Raw genomic sequence first — 12,822 nt, 5'->3', positions numbered from 1 at the left:
CCTCTGGAGAGTCTCTCCCTGTTTTGTCTCGAGCTCGGTGATTCTCTCGGTGAGGCCTGAGATCTCCTCCTTGAGCTCCGTGACGACTATCTTGAGATCATGTTGCAGTGAGGAATGCAGTTTGTTGTGGAGGGATGTCATGAAATCCTCAAGGTATGTTTTTGTTATTACCTCTCCCCGGTCGTGGCGGTCGCTTGCAGTGGTGGGGGAGCCACGTGCGTCGGCGCCGCCTTGGCTTTCAGGCGCTGCGCCTGGGCTTCTCTGCGTCGGCGGAAAGAATTTAGTTACCGCCGGGGTTGAGGCTTTTTTCTGTCGCGACTGCATTGCCGCGGTATTCTTCCTTCTGGGAATGTTTCTTTTTTTTTTTTTATAAATATTTTTATTGGAAATTCTGCAGACTTGTACGTACAGTATATTTTTTACATGCATAATGTAGCAGATTCTTATACAGGTATCTCTTTATGTTCCATACAATATTTGTTTTGCATCATTTCCTTTTAATTTTTAATATAGTAACACTTGAACCTTCAACTCAACTTGTAAACATTTACTTGTACTATGTCAATCCGTTATATCATTTTACCTTCAACTTAATCCCTCTTGATAGTACCCCAGCTTTTGCTTCGTCTGTTTCAACCTCTGACAGACTAACCAAGTCATTTTATATAAGGGCTCTTCCCCCCTTCATTATGTTTGTACTCTTTTCGCCACTCCTGTTCGACCCATACACCTCTGTCTGATATCCCGAGGTATTTATTTCACTAGTCTTATGGTATCGTCCATAGTCCTATTGGGTACTTTTCTAACCCCCCCCCGTCTGTTTTTTTTATTGATGGTGTAGTGTTCAGAATCTTATTGGGGGATTCCTGGTTAGTGTGCGTGTTGCATACCATGTTGTGTGTGTGTGTGTGTGTGTGTGTGTGTGTGTAGCATACCATGTTGTGTGTGTGTGTGTGTGTGTGTGTGTGTGTGTGTGTGTGTGTGTGTAGCATACCATGTTGTGTGTTTTAAGTTTTCTTTGATTTTTGTCTTTGTCTCGGCTGACTGTGCGGCAATGAAGCTTTCCCAGATTTGGAAGAATTGTTCTGCTTTTTTTTCGTTGTCCGTCGTGGCTTCTCCCCAGTCTAATGTGAATATACCAAACATTTTTTCCCTCCACAGCTGCAGAGATGGGGGAGTGTTATGTATCCATTGTTGCAAGATTGTTTTCCTTGCGGCCATAGCTATAATTTGTTTCAGTTTGCTGTTATCAGTTTGGTCCCCTGCTGCCCCTTCAGCGTTTAGGTTTATGATATTAAAAATCGCATATTCGGGATCTATATGGATTATTGTATTTAGGGAATCTTTGCAGTACTCGCCTATTAGTGACCAGAACTCTTAGACCACTGGGCAGTTCCATAGGCAGTGCATAAGATCTGCCTGTGGGGCTGCACACTTTGTACATTTACTGTCCAGAGATAATTTTGCTTTGTATCTGAATTTGGGCGTAGTATATGTTCTATGTAAAATGTTATAGTGCATTTCTTGGTATATTGTGGATGGGATAATTTTCAACGATTTCCCAAACTGTCTCATGATAGTCTCCATATTTAGATTTGGGCAGTCTGTTAACCAAGCTCCCATTCCCGGTGTGTTGCCATCAAAACGTAATGTTTTCTTCGGACATTGATAAAAATTTGATATTGAGATTTTCCCATATTTTGTCCTTTGGAAGAGAGCGTCAAGTTTATTGTCTCTATCTGCTGTTGGTAAGTCGTTTAGTGATGTCAGTGCGTAATGCCTGGCCTGTAGGTATGCAAAGAATTGTGTGTTAGGTAGTGCGTATTTATCTTTCAGTTCCTGGAATGAGTAAATTGTGTGATTTAGTTTATGCAGGAGCTGCCCTATTCCAAGGAATCCCTTCTTTTCCCAAGCCTCAAAAGGGTAATTCGCCTTCCCTTCCTGAAACCGCAGGTGATGAAAGCAAGTGAGGAAAGAGTGTGTATGTGTATCAGTGTGAATAAAAATGAATGGGGAGCCCACAGTATATACAGTGCTTTACAGAAGGTGTTTGTGGAGTGGGAGTGGATATAAATGGTGTGGGGGTGTGTGGAAATGTGAGAGTTTGTAGCACAACTAGAAGTGTGTGTGGATACTTAGTGGTCCCTAGTGGTGTATAGGGATGGAAAAACAAGGAGTATTAGTATGTGTGAGAGACAGCTGTGTGTGCATACATATAGCACAGTGTGTACAGACATGGTTTTTAGCGCTCATGGGACGAGAGTTCACTAGTGTCAGTAATGACTCATAAAATTTCGATCTCTGTTTAGGCCACTGCTAAGTGTCCCGAACAGTTGCATAAATTTGTATTCATGCAACCGTCTCTCTTGTGTAAAGCACTGTATATACTGTGGGCTCCCCATTCATTTTTATTCACACTGATACACATACACACTCTTTCCTCACTTGCTTTCATCACCTTTTGACACCTCTAGCCATAAATCTCATCCACACCGGGGGAAGGAACAGCACAGATAACAAATGTTCCCGCTCCTCTCTCTCTCCTCACCCCTCCCCCTCTCTCTGTTTGTCCCCCATTCACATCAATCCAGTTCCCCCCTCCCTCCTTTACAGCTTCATGCAGTGTGTGTGCGTCAGTCATTGTGTGTGCGTCAGTGTGTGTGCGCGCGCGTCAGTGAGTCTGACGCAGAAACACACACAGACTGACTGACGCACACACACACACAGTCAGTGTGTGCGTGTGTGTGCCTCAGTCAGTCAGTGTGCGTGCGGCAGTCAGTCATTCAGTCAGTGTGTGTGTGCGTGCGTGGGTGTGGGGGTGTGCGCGCGCGCGCGCGTCAGTAAGTGTGTGTGTGTGTCAGTCAGTGTGTGTGTGTGTGTGCGCGCGCGTCAGTCAGTTTGTGTGTGTCAGTGTGTGTGTGTGTGTGTGAGTGTGTGTGTCAGTGTGTGTGTCAGTGTCAGTGTGTGTCAGTGTATGTGTGTGTGTGTCAGTGTGTGTGTGCGCGCGCGTCAGTCTGTGTGTGTGTGTGCGTGGGTGTGGGGGTGTGCGCGCGCGTGCGTCAGTCAGTGTGTGTGTGTGTGTCAGTGTGTGTGTGTCAGTCAGTGTGTCAGTGTGTGTGTGTCAGTGTGTGTGTGTCAGTGTGTGTTTGTGTCAGTGTGTATGTGTTTGTGTCAGTGTGTGTGTGTGTGTGTGTGCAGCAGTCAGGGTGTGTGCGTGCGTCAGTCAGGGTGTGTGCGTGCGTCAGTCAGGGTGTGTGCGTGCGTCAGTCAAAGGGCAGGCGTGGGGGGGGTGTAGGGCAGGGGTAGGGGGGGTGAAGGGCAGGGGTAGGGGTGGGTGAAGGTCAGGGTTAGGGGGGGTGAAGGGCAGGGGTAGTAGGGGGGAAGGGCAGGGGTAGGGGGGTGTGAAGGGCAGGGGTAGAGGGGAGTGAAGGGCAGGGGTAGGGGGGTGAAGGGCAGGGGGGGTGAAGGGCAGGGGTAGGGGGGGGTGAAGGACAGGGGAAGGGGGGGGTGTGGGGCACAAATTGTTGGCAGGAGTAAAATGTCCCTACACACACACACACACACACAACGGGAGTGAGAGGTGGTGGAGAGTGGGACTGGCGCAGATCCGAGGCTGCTTGGCCCCCCAGCGGCCGGGGAGTTAGCGGCCGGGGGGGTAAGGGAGCGGGCGGGGGGGGTAAGGGAGTGGGAGGGGGGGGTAAGGGAGTGGGCGGGGGGGGGTAAGGGAGTGGGCGGGGGGGTAAGGGAGCGGGCGGGGGGGGTAAGGGAGCGTTGGCGGCTGGGGTAGGAGGGCCGCGCTTACCCTCTTTGTGTGTCCTGCCCCCACCACAGCTGTGCACGTACATGAGCACAAATGTATCAGTCATTGCCTGGTCACATGATCTTCCCCCAGAACTGACAGAGCAGCAGCAGAAAAGGAGAGTAGCTCAGAATTAATTAATTAAACCTTATTCCATTGCACGTGTGTAGTTAATGTTAAATATTAACAACTCATTTAAAATCAAATCTGTATATATAATACTGTAAACAATATGTATATTTAATTTTGTGTGTATGTGAATGTGTACAATTCAATGTGTTATTAAAATTAATAATGGCTTGTTCTTGTATAGCGCGGCTAGTTTTACATAGCACTTTACAGATACATTTTGCAGGCACAGGGCCCTGCGGAGCTTAGGTGTGTATGTATGTGTTTGTATGATATAGATATATATGCACACGCACGCATATACATGCGCACACGCACACATACACGTGCACACGCACACAGATATATGCGCACACGCACACATACATGCGCACGCGCACACATACACGTGCACACGCACACATACATGCGCTCACGCACACATATACACTGTGTGTGCGCATGTTTATGTGCGTATATATTTATGGTATTGCTTGACCTGAGGAAGAGGAAAACTCTTGAAAGCTTGTCCCATGACACAAATTGTTGGTCCAAATAAAAAAAAGGTATCAATAAATACTGAAGAACATATATATACTGTATGTATATGTATGTATGGATATATAGCGAAGGTCAGCAGCCGGCAGCAGAGGGAGAGAAGGACGGCATCCTGCAGCGATGCTCGACAGCGGCAGAGGACAGTAGCCGGCGGCGGAGAGAGAGAAGGACGGCATCCTGCAGCGAAGCTCGGCAGCGGCAGAGGACAGCAGCCGGCGGCGGAGAGAAGGACGGCATCCTGCAGCAAAGCTCGGCAGCGGCAGAGGACAGCAGTGGTGGCGGAGGGAGAAGAGGACCATGTGAATGGGACAGGAGCGGGACAGGAGGGCTGTAGGGAGGAGTTACGCTGTAGCAGCGGCAGACACTGGAAGTCAGAGAATACTTCTGTCAGACCGCTTGTGTGTGTGCGCGCACACACACACACACACACACACACACACACACACACACACACACACACACACACACACACACACACACACACACACACACACACACACACACACACACACACCTCTATCTAGACAAATCACCCAAAAATCTACTTGCCCCAGTCCCGCCTTTTAAAAAAAGAAATGGAATAAAATTCCTAGTCAGAACTAATAACATTTGTTTTTGACATAACCGTTTATTTATTGTATTACATTTATACTTTACTACAACTAGTCCTTGTTACTGTACATAGTTCCTTACTAATCTAGTAAAAAAAGCCAGATATAAATGAGTGAGGGAGAGGGTGGGTGGGAGAGGGTGGGTGGGCGGGAGAGGGTGAGTGGGTGGGTGGGTGACTGGGTACTTGTGGTGACACACTAATATACACACACACACATATATATATATATATATATATATACACACACTCACACACACACACACACACATATATACACACACACACACACATATATATATATATATATACACACACACACACATATATATATATATACACACACACACACAATCACCACCTTGCTGCCACCACTGCTCCGGGACACAACCCTCCTGCATCTCCCACGCGCACGGGCAGGGAGGCAGGCACAGGGATCGGGGCAGAAGGGGGCACATCTCCCGCTCCCCCCTCCCTTCCCCACCCCCCACGGGGGCAGCGCAACCCCCCTGCATCTCCCGTGCGGGCAGGGAGGCAGGCACAGGGAGCGGGGCAGAAGGGGGCACATCTCTCGCTCCCCCCTCCCTTCCCCACCCCCCACAAGGCAGCGCAACCCCCCTGCATCTCCCGCACGGGCAGGGAGGCAGGCACAGGGATCGGAGCAGGACACATCTCCCGCTCCCCCCTCCCCACTGGCGGCACAAACCCCCTCCATCTCGCGCAGGCTGACAGCCACAGGGATCGGGCAGAAGGGGGCACCACACAGCGGCAGATCGGGAGCGAGCACACGTCACTGGGAGACTCATGAATATTCATGAGTCTTCCACTGACTGCCGGAGGCAAATTATAAACAAATGGAAGCTTTTAATACGTCACAAAAATTTCGCCGATTAATACATGGAGAACGGGTTGACTGACAGCTATACAGTTCTTTAGGTAAATAGAGATTGCCCACATGAAGCTATTAAAGTAAAAAAATAAATTAAAAAAAAAAAAAAGACTGAACTGCAGCTTTAAAAGGCTGACTTGTCTTTTCTCAACAATTCTATATCTGTTTTTATCTTGTAAAAACTGACCACAACAGAATACAGTCTATCACATACTCTGGAAGAATGACCAACCCTGTTGTTGATTGTAAAACTGTCTAATGACAGTTTTTTTTAAATGAGAGCAGAACCATTAGTCATCTGGACATACACACACATTTAACCCATTCACCACATGTAGTTATTACATTACAAGCAGCTCTGGCCCCCTCTATCAACAGAAAGACCCTTTTAGTCCAGATTTCCATATCAACGGCAACCTAAAAATTAAAAAGAACCACAAAATAAAATACATTGCATAAAAAAAAAAAGCCTTTGCTAATAAACCAATTTTCACGCCCACTGTACATCGGAGCGGTTTCACCGCTGTGTGAAACATCTGGTGTCTGGAGAGGGCATTTTTTTTTATAAATATTTTTATTGGAAATTCTGCAGACTTGTACATACAGTATATTTTTAACATGCATAATGTAGCAGATTCTTATACAGGTATCTCTTTATGTTCCATACAATATTTGTTTTGCATTATTTCCTTTTTATTTTTAATATAGTAACACTTGAACCTTCAACTCAATGTGTAAACATTTACTTGTACTATGTCAATCCGTTATATCATTTTACCTTCAACTTATTCCCTCTTGATAGTATACCCCAGCCTTTGCTTCGTCTGTTTTCAACCTCTGACAGACTAACCAAGTCATTTTATATAAGTGCTCTTCCCTCCTTCATTATGTTTGTACTCTTTTCGCCACTCCTGTTCGACCCATACACCTCTGTCTGATATCCTGAGGTATTTATTTCACTAGTCTTATGGTATCGTCCATAGTCCTATTGGGTACTTTTCTAAACCCCCCCCCCCCCGTCTTGTTTTTTTTATTAATGGTGTAGTGTTCAGAATCTTATTGGGGGATTCCTAGTTAGTGTGCGTGTTGCTTACCATGTTGTGTGTTTTAAGTTTTCTTTGATTTTTGTCTTTGTCTCGTCTGACTGTGCGGCAATGAAGCTTTCCCAGATTTGGAAGAATTGTTCCGCTTTTTTTTCGTTGTCCGTCGTGGCTTCTCCCCAGTCTAATGTGAATATACTAAACATTTTTTCCCTCCACAGCTGCAGAGATGGGGGAGTGTTATGTATCCATTGTTGTAAGATTGTTTTCCTTGCGGCCATAGCTATAATTTGTTTCAGTTTGCTGTTATCAGTTTGGTCCCCTGCTGCCCCTTCAGCGTTTAGGTTTATGATATTAAAAATCGCATATTCGGGATCTATATGGATTATTGTATTTAGGGAATCATTGCAGTACTTGTCTATTCGTGACCAGAACTCTTAGACCACTGGGCAGTTCCATAGGCAGTGCATAAGATCTGCCTGTGGGACTGCACACTTTGTACATTTACTGTCCAGAGATAATTTTGCTTTGTATCTGAATTTGGGCGCAGTATATGTTCTATGTAAAATGTTGTAGTGCATTTCTTGGTATATTGTGGATGGGATGATTTTCAACGATTTCCCAAACTGTGTCATGATAGTCTCCATATTTAGTTTTGGGCAGTCTGTTAACCAAGCTCCCATTCCCGGTGTGTTGCCATCAAAACGTAATGTTTTCTTCGGACATTGATAAAAATTTGATATTGAGATTTTCCCATATTTTGTCCTTTGGAAGAGAGCGTCAAGTTGATTGTCTCTATCTGCTGTTGGGAAGTCGTTTAGTGATGTCAGTGCGTAATGCCTGGCCTGTAGGTATGCAAAGAATTGTGTGTTAGGTAGTGCGTATTTATCGTTCAGTTCCTGGAATGAGTAAATTGTGTGATTTAGTTTATGCAGGAGCTGCCCTATTCCAAGGATTCCCTTCTTTTCCCAGGCCTCAAAAGGGTAATTCGCCTTCCCTTCCTGAAACCGCAGGTTTTTAGTGAACAGAAGAAATAGCGACTTGTTCCTTTGTAAAGAGAGTGTTTTCCTGGCTCTATACCACGCTTTATATGTGCTGAATAGTAATGGGTTGTCTTTTATGGCCATTGGGACCTCGTGAGAAGGCATATGTAACAAATATGGGAGAGGGCATTCTTACTAATGAATTGCTTCTCACACTCACACAGAGGAGACATTATTCACGTGTTCAATCATCTGGTGTTTGAGGAGATAGTCCTTCCGTGAAAAGGTTTCCCCGCACTCCGTACATCTGAAAGGTTTCTCCCCTGCATGAATCCTCTGGTGCATGGAGAGGCTGCTCTTATCACTGAATTCTTTATCACACTCTGTACATATGGAAGGTTTTGCCCCTGTGTGAATTTTGTAGTGCGTTAGGAACTGGCTCTTAAAGAAAAAGCTTTCCCAGCACTCCGTACATCTGAAAGGTTTCTCCCCTGTATGAATCCTCTGGTGTATGAGGAGGCTGCTCTTAAAACTGAATTGTTTCTCACACTCTGTACATGTGTAAGGTTTCTCTCCTGTGTGAATCCTCTGGTGTATGAGGAGGCATTTCTTATCACTGAATTGTTTCTCACACTCTGTACATGTGTAAGGTTTCTCTCCTGTGTGAATCCTCTGGTGTTGGAATAGATGGTCCTTCTTTGAAAACCTTTTTGTACTCTCTGTACATGTGTAAGGTTTCTCTCCTGTGTGAATCCTCTGGTGTAAGAGGAGGCTGCTCTTACAACTGAATTGTTTCTCACACTCTGTACATGTGTAAGGTTTCTCTCCTGTGTGAATCCTCTGGTGTTGGAATAGATGGTCCTTCTTTGAAAACCTTTTTGTACACTCTGTACATGTGTAAGGTTTCACCCCTGTATGAATCATCTGGTGTTTGAGGAGGCATTTCTTATCACTGAATTGTTTCTCACACTCTGTACATGTGTAAGGTTTCTCCCCTGTATGAATCATCTGGTGTGTGAGGAGGCTGCTCTTATCACTGAATTGTTTCTCACACTCTGTACATCTGTAAGGTTTCACCCCTGTATGAATCATCTGGTGTCTGAGGAGGCGTTTCTCATCACAGAATTGTTTCTCACACTCTGTACATGTGTGAAGTTTCTCCCCTGAGTGAATCCTCTGGTGTGTGACAAGACTGTCCTTCCGTGAAAAGCGTTTCCCACACTCTGAACATGTGTAAGGATGCTCCCCTGAGTGAATACTCTGGTGTGTGACGAGACTGTCCTTCCGTGAAAAGCTTTTCCCACACTCTGAACATGTGTAAGGTTTCTCCCCTGAGTGAATCCTCTGGTGTGTGAGGAGGCTTCTCTTATGACAGAATTTTTTCTCACACTCTGAACATGTGTAAGGTTTCTCCCCTGTATGAACCATCTGGTGTCTGAGGAGGCCTTTCTTATCACTGAATTGTTTCTCACACTCCGTACATGTGTACGGTTTCTCCCCTGTGTGAATCCTCTGGTGTCTGAGGAAGCCGCTCTTATCACTGAATTGTTTCTCACACTCTGTACATGTGTACGGTTTCTCCCCTGTGTGAATCCTCTGGTGTGTGACGAGATGGCACTTCTGTAAAAAGCTTTTCCCACACTCTGAACATGTGTAAGGTCTCCCCCCTGTGTGAATCCTCTGGTGTATGACGAGCTGGCCCTTCTGTAAAAAGCTTTTCCCACACTCTGAACATGTGTAAGGTTTCTCCCCTGTGTGAATCCTCTGGTGTGTGACGAGATAGCCCTTCTGTAAAAAGCATTTCCCACACTCTGTACATGTGTAAAGATTCTCCCCTGTGTGAATCCTCTGGTGTGTGACGAGACTGTCCTTCCGTGAAAAGCTTTTCGCACACACTGTACATGTGTAAGGTTTCCCCCCTGTGTGAATCCTCTGGTGTGATAGGAGTTTCCCCTTCAGTGAAAAATGTTTTCCACAGTCGTTACAGGTAAAGGGTTGCTTGCTAGTGTGGACACAAAGGTGTGTGATCAAATCCCTATTAAGTGAGAAGTTTTCCCCACACTTACACACAAAAAGCTGAGCACTGCAGCTACTTCTTGAATCTCTCCGGTATCTTTTGCTTGTCCCATACTTGGAGTCAGTCTGTGCTGTGAGCTGTACAAGGCCTGTAAATTCACAATCATGTGGCACTGGTTCCTTGCACATGCCCAACATGTGGTAGGAATCATTGGTTTTTGGCACTTCAGGGGTGCAGGAAGTGAACAAGCTTCTGGACATATCAGCGCTCCAGTTCTGCTCCTCGGTTAGGCAGTTCTCTAACAAAAGTAAACAAAAAAGACAGAACTCAAATGTTTTCAATCTGTAAAGCAAATTATGAATAAAAAATACTTTGCAGAATTTACTTGATCACTACTTAATTAACAAAATGTTCTGTTCACTCTATACCCATGGCTTTAAAATTGTGGCCGCTGGCATGCGCGATGGTGAGGGGAATAGCTGCCTAATCTAGTAGCTCCTACCCCCGCCAAAGCAAGACTCAAATAAAGGCAATACAAACGCACAGTGCACACTTTAAATTTTCTGCTACCGACGTCGGAATCCACAGAGATGGCCCCACCATCCACAAAAAAGAAGAATACAGGAGATCTCAGGCGATATTTAAGTCGATCTACATCCAGAGACGGGAGAGCAGAAATGGCGCCCGGCTCAGCACCAGGATCGGGGTCGGACCACGAAGAGGACCGGGAGGAGACGCCAGAACAGCGGCCCGTACGGCGTTGTGATTTTGACCGGCTATACAACGACATGAAGTCGTTGTTCAGAGCCGAAATACAGGAACTCCGGCAGGAGGTACAGGGCCTGGGAGCAAGAACTGGGGCCCTGGAAGACAAAATGGTGGCGGTCTCCTCAGCGGTCAAAAAATCCGAAAAACGTTCCTCCCACCTACAAAGCCAAATTACAGAGCTGGCCGAGCGACAGGAGGACGCAGAGAACAGGGACCGACGGAGTAACATCCGTGTCCGCGGCATACCCGAGGACATAGGGGAAATAGAAGAGTTCCTCACAAGATGGATGGCGACGCTGCTCCCCGACACCCCAGTGGCAGAACTAATGATGGATAGATGCCATAGAGCCTTAAGGAACAAACCGCTGGCGAATGCACAACCGAGAGATGTGATTGCTCGATTGCATTACTTCCGCACCAGGCAGGCAATCTTCACAAAAGCCCGGGGGGAAGAAGCCTGTAAGTTTGAGGGGGTCTCCATACAACTCTTTCAAGATCTGTCCCCTCTGACCCTGGCCAGACGCCTGAAACTACAACCTATCACCCGCCTCCTCAGAGACAGAGCGATCCGGTATCGGTGGACCTTTCCGTTTGGACTGCTAGTCATCAGAAACGGGAGGGTCACCTCAATGAAAAACCCAGAGGAGGGGGATGAATTCCTGCGCAGGCTGGGGGTAACAACGGGAGAAGCCAGGAGCCCACGGAAAGAGGCAGAACCGGACAATGAGTGGCAACAGGCCGGCACATCCCGGAAGACCCGAGCTACCACTGAGCAGGAGAAAGAGTGAATAAAGTTCTGCCAAAATAAAATATACACTATTAATCTGTTTGTTTGCCTACAAGTTATGGCACGAAGTTTGGTTTAACAAGGCCGCTAGCACCTAGGAGCACCGAGCAGCAAAAGTGGACTGCATATTGCCACAGCACCACCTACTCGATAAGGGACATGTACACGCTGCCCCAAGGTTTCAAGCCACGCCTGAGGAAAAAAAAAGAAAGAAACCTACCTGCAATGCTGGAGATACTGGCTGCCCCGCAACCCGGAAGAGGCGCGTGGCACGCACCCAAGGAAGATGGCGGCATCGTCACTCGTGGCGGGATGAAAGCTGCACGGCCGGAAGAAGAAGAGCCCAGCGCGGGAAGACGTCCGCTCCCATCGACATCCGGCTGCTAAAGACCAAAGACCGGAAGGACGTCACCGGATATGGCCGCGCGGCCATCTTGGTAGAGGCGACCGGTTGGGGGAAAAAGAGAGCCACGTCATCCGGAAGCGCCAGAACCGCGACAAGAACCGGAAAGACAGCTACCCCGGACAAACTGCAGGGTCATAAGACCCACACATAGCCCAGGCAGGCAGCGACAGCACACCAGGGGAGGTAGGGAGAGGGAGAATACCCAGCGAAGGTAGGTTAGGTCTTAATAGTACCACACAGAAGACACCAGAGGCAGAAGCAGCCAAAGGGGCACATGAATACATAGACACACACACCAGAAGGAAGAGTCCCAGCAACAGAACACGTAGAGGGAGGGGAGTACATGTACAGGCCCATGTAGGTAACAAGAAATAGAGAGATCCTACAGAGGGCAGGAGCATAGAAGTAGGAAGAGTGCCCCACACAGATAAGTTACACCCACAACAAAGCTGCCTGCGGCCCTGAAGATGCTGGACGGTCGCATTGGCTACGAAGGTTTGCCATAAACTATGTTTAAAAACGGTGGGGGGGGGTGGTTGCCCCTTTGCCGTCGGCATGAGTCTCCTCATGGATACTTGGGGGTTAGACCCCAAGGGACCCATGAAAGACCCCGGTGGGCCGGTGAAAACGGGTCAAGCTCAGTCTGGCAAGGTCGGAGGTGGGCCCACCCGAACCGGAACCCCACGAGGGGCAGTTCAGGCGTCCAGGGGGACTCGGTTCCCTGAGGTCGCCGAAAGTTACCAAGGTTTATTTGTTGTCCCCCCCATGTCCCCAATGTGTGTACCCCAATGTTTCTTCCCTATACAGACGAGCAATCTACAAAGCAGTTCACTGAACCATACGCTGAAGCACAACAT

At 47.3% G+C, this 12,822-nt stretch overlaps 1 protein-coding gene across 4 annotated transcripts in view; it reads right to left on the bottom strand.

Annotated features, from left to right (window-relative positions):
• The window catches only part of LOC142492501 (uncharacterized), a 93,037-nt gene that overhangs the window by 53,747 nt on the left and 26,468 nt on the right, over window positions 1-12,822 (bottom strand). For 3 of the 4 annotated variants that reach the window (XM_075595184.1, XM_075595185.1, XM_075595186.1), the window contains one exon: window positions 5,857-10,302. The exons of the other annotated variant lie outside the window; for it this stretch is intronic. In XM_075595184.1, the coding sequence (XP_075451299.1) occupies window positions 8,204-10,302 (2,099 nt within the window). In that variant the 3' untranslated portion in view covers window positions 5,857-8,203. Of the gene's footprint in view, window positions 1-5,856; window positions 10,303-12,822 lie in introns of those variants that run through there. 4 annotated transcript variants of the gene reach the window in all.

Source organism: Ascaphus truei, chromosome 4 (assembly GCF_040206685.1).
Source record: "Ascaphus truei isolate aAscTru1 chromosome 4, aAscTru1.hap1, whole genome shotgun sequence".
Classification (NCBI taxonomy): Eukaryota; Metazoa; Chordata; class Amphibia; order Anura; family Ascaphidae; genus Ascaphus; species Ascaphus truei.
The sequence above is the reverse complement of the archived record's forward strand: the minus strand, read 5'-3'. Positions and strand labels throughout refer to the sequence as shown.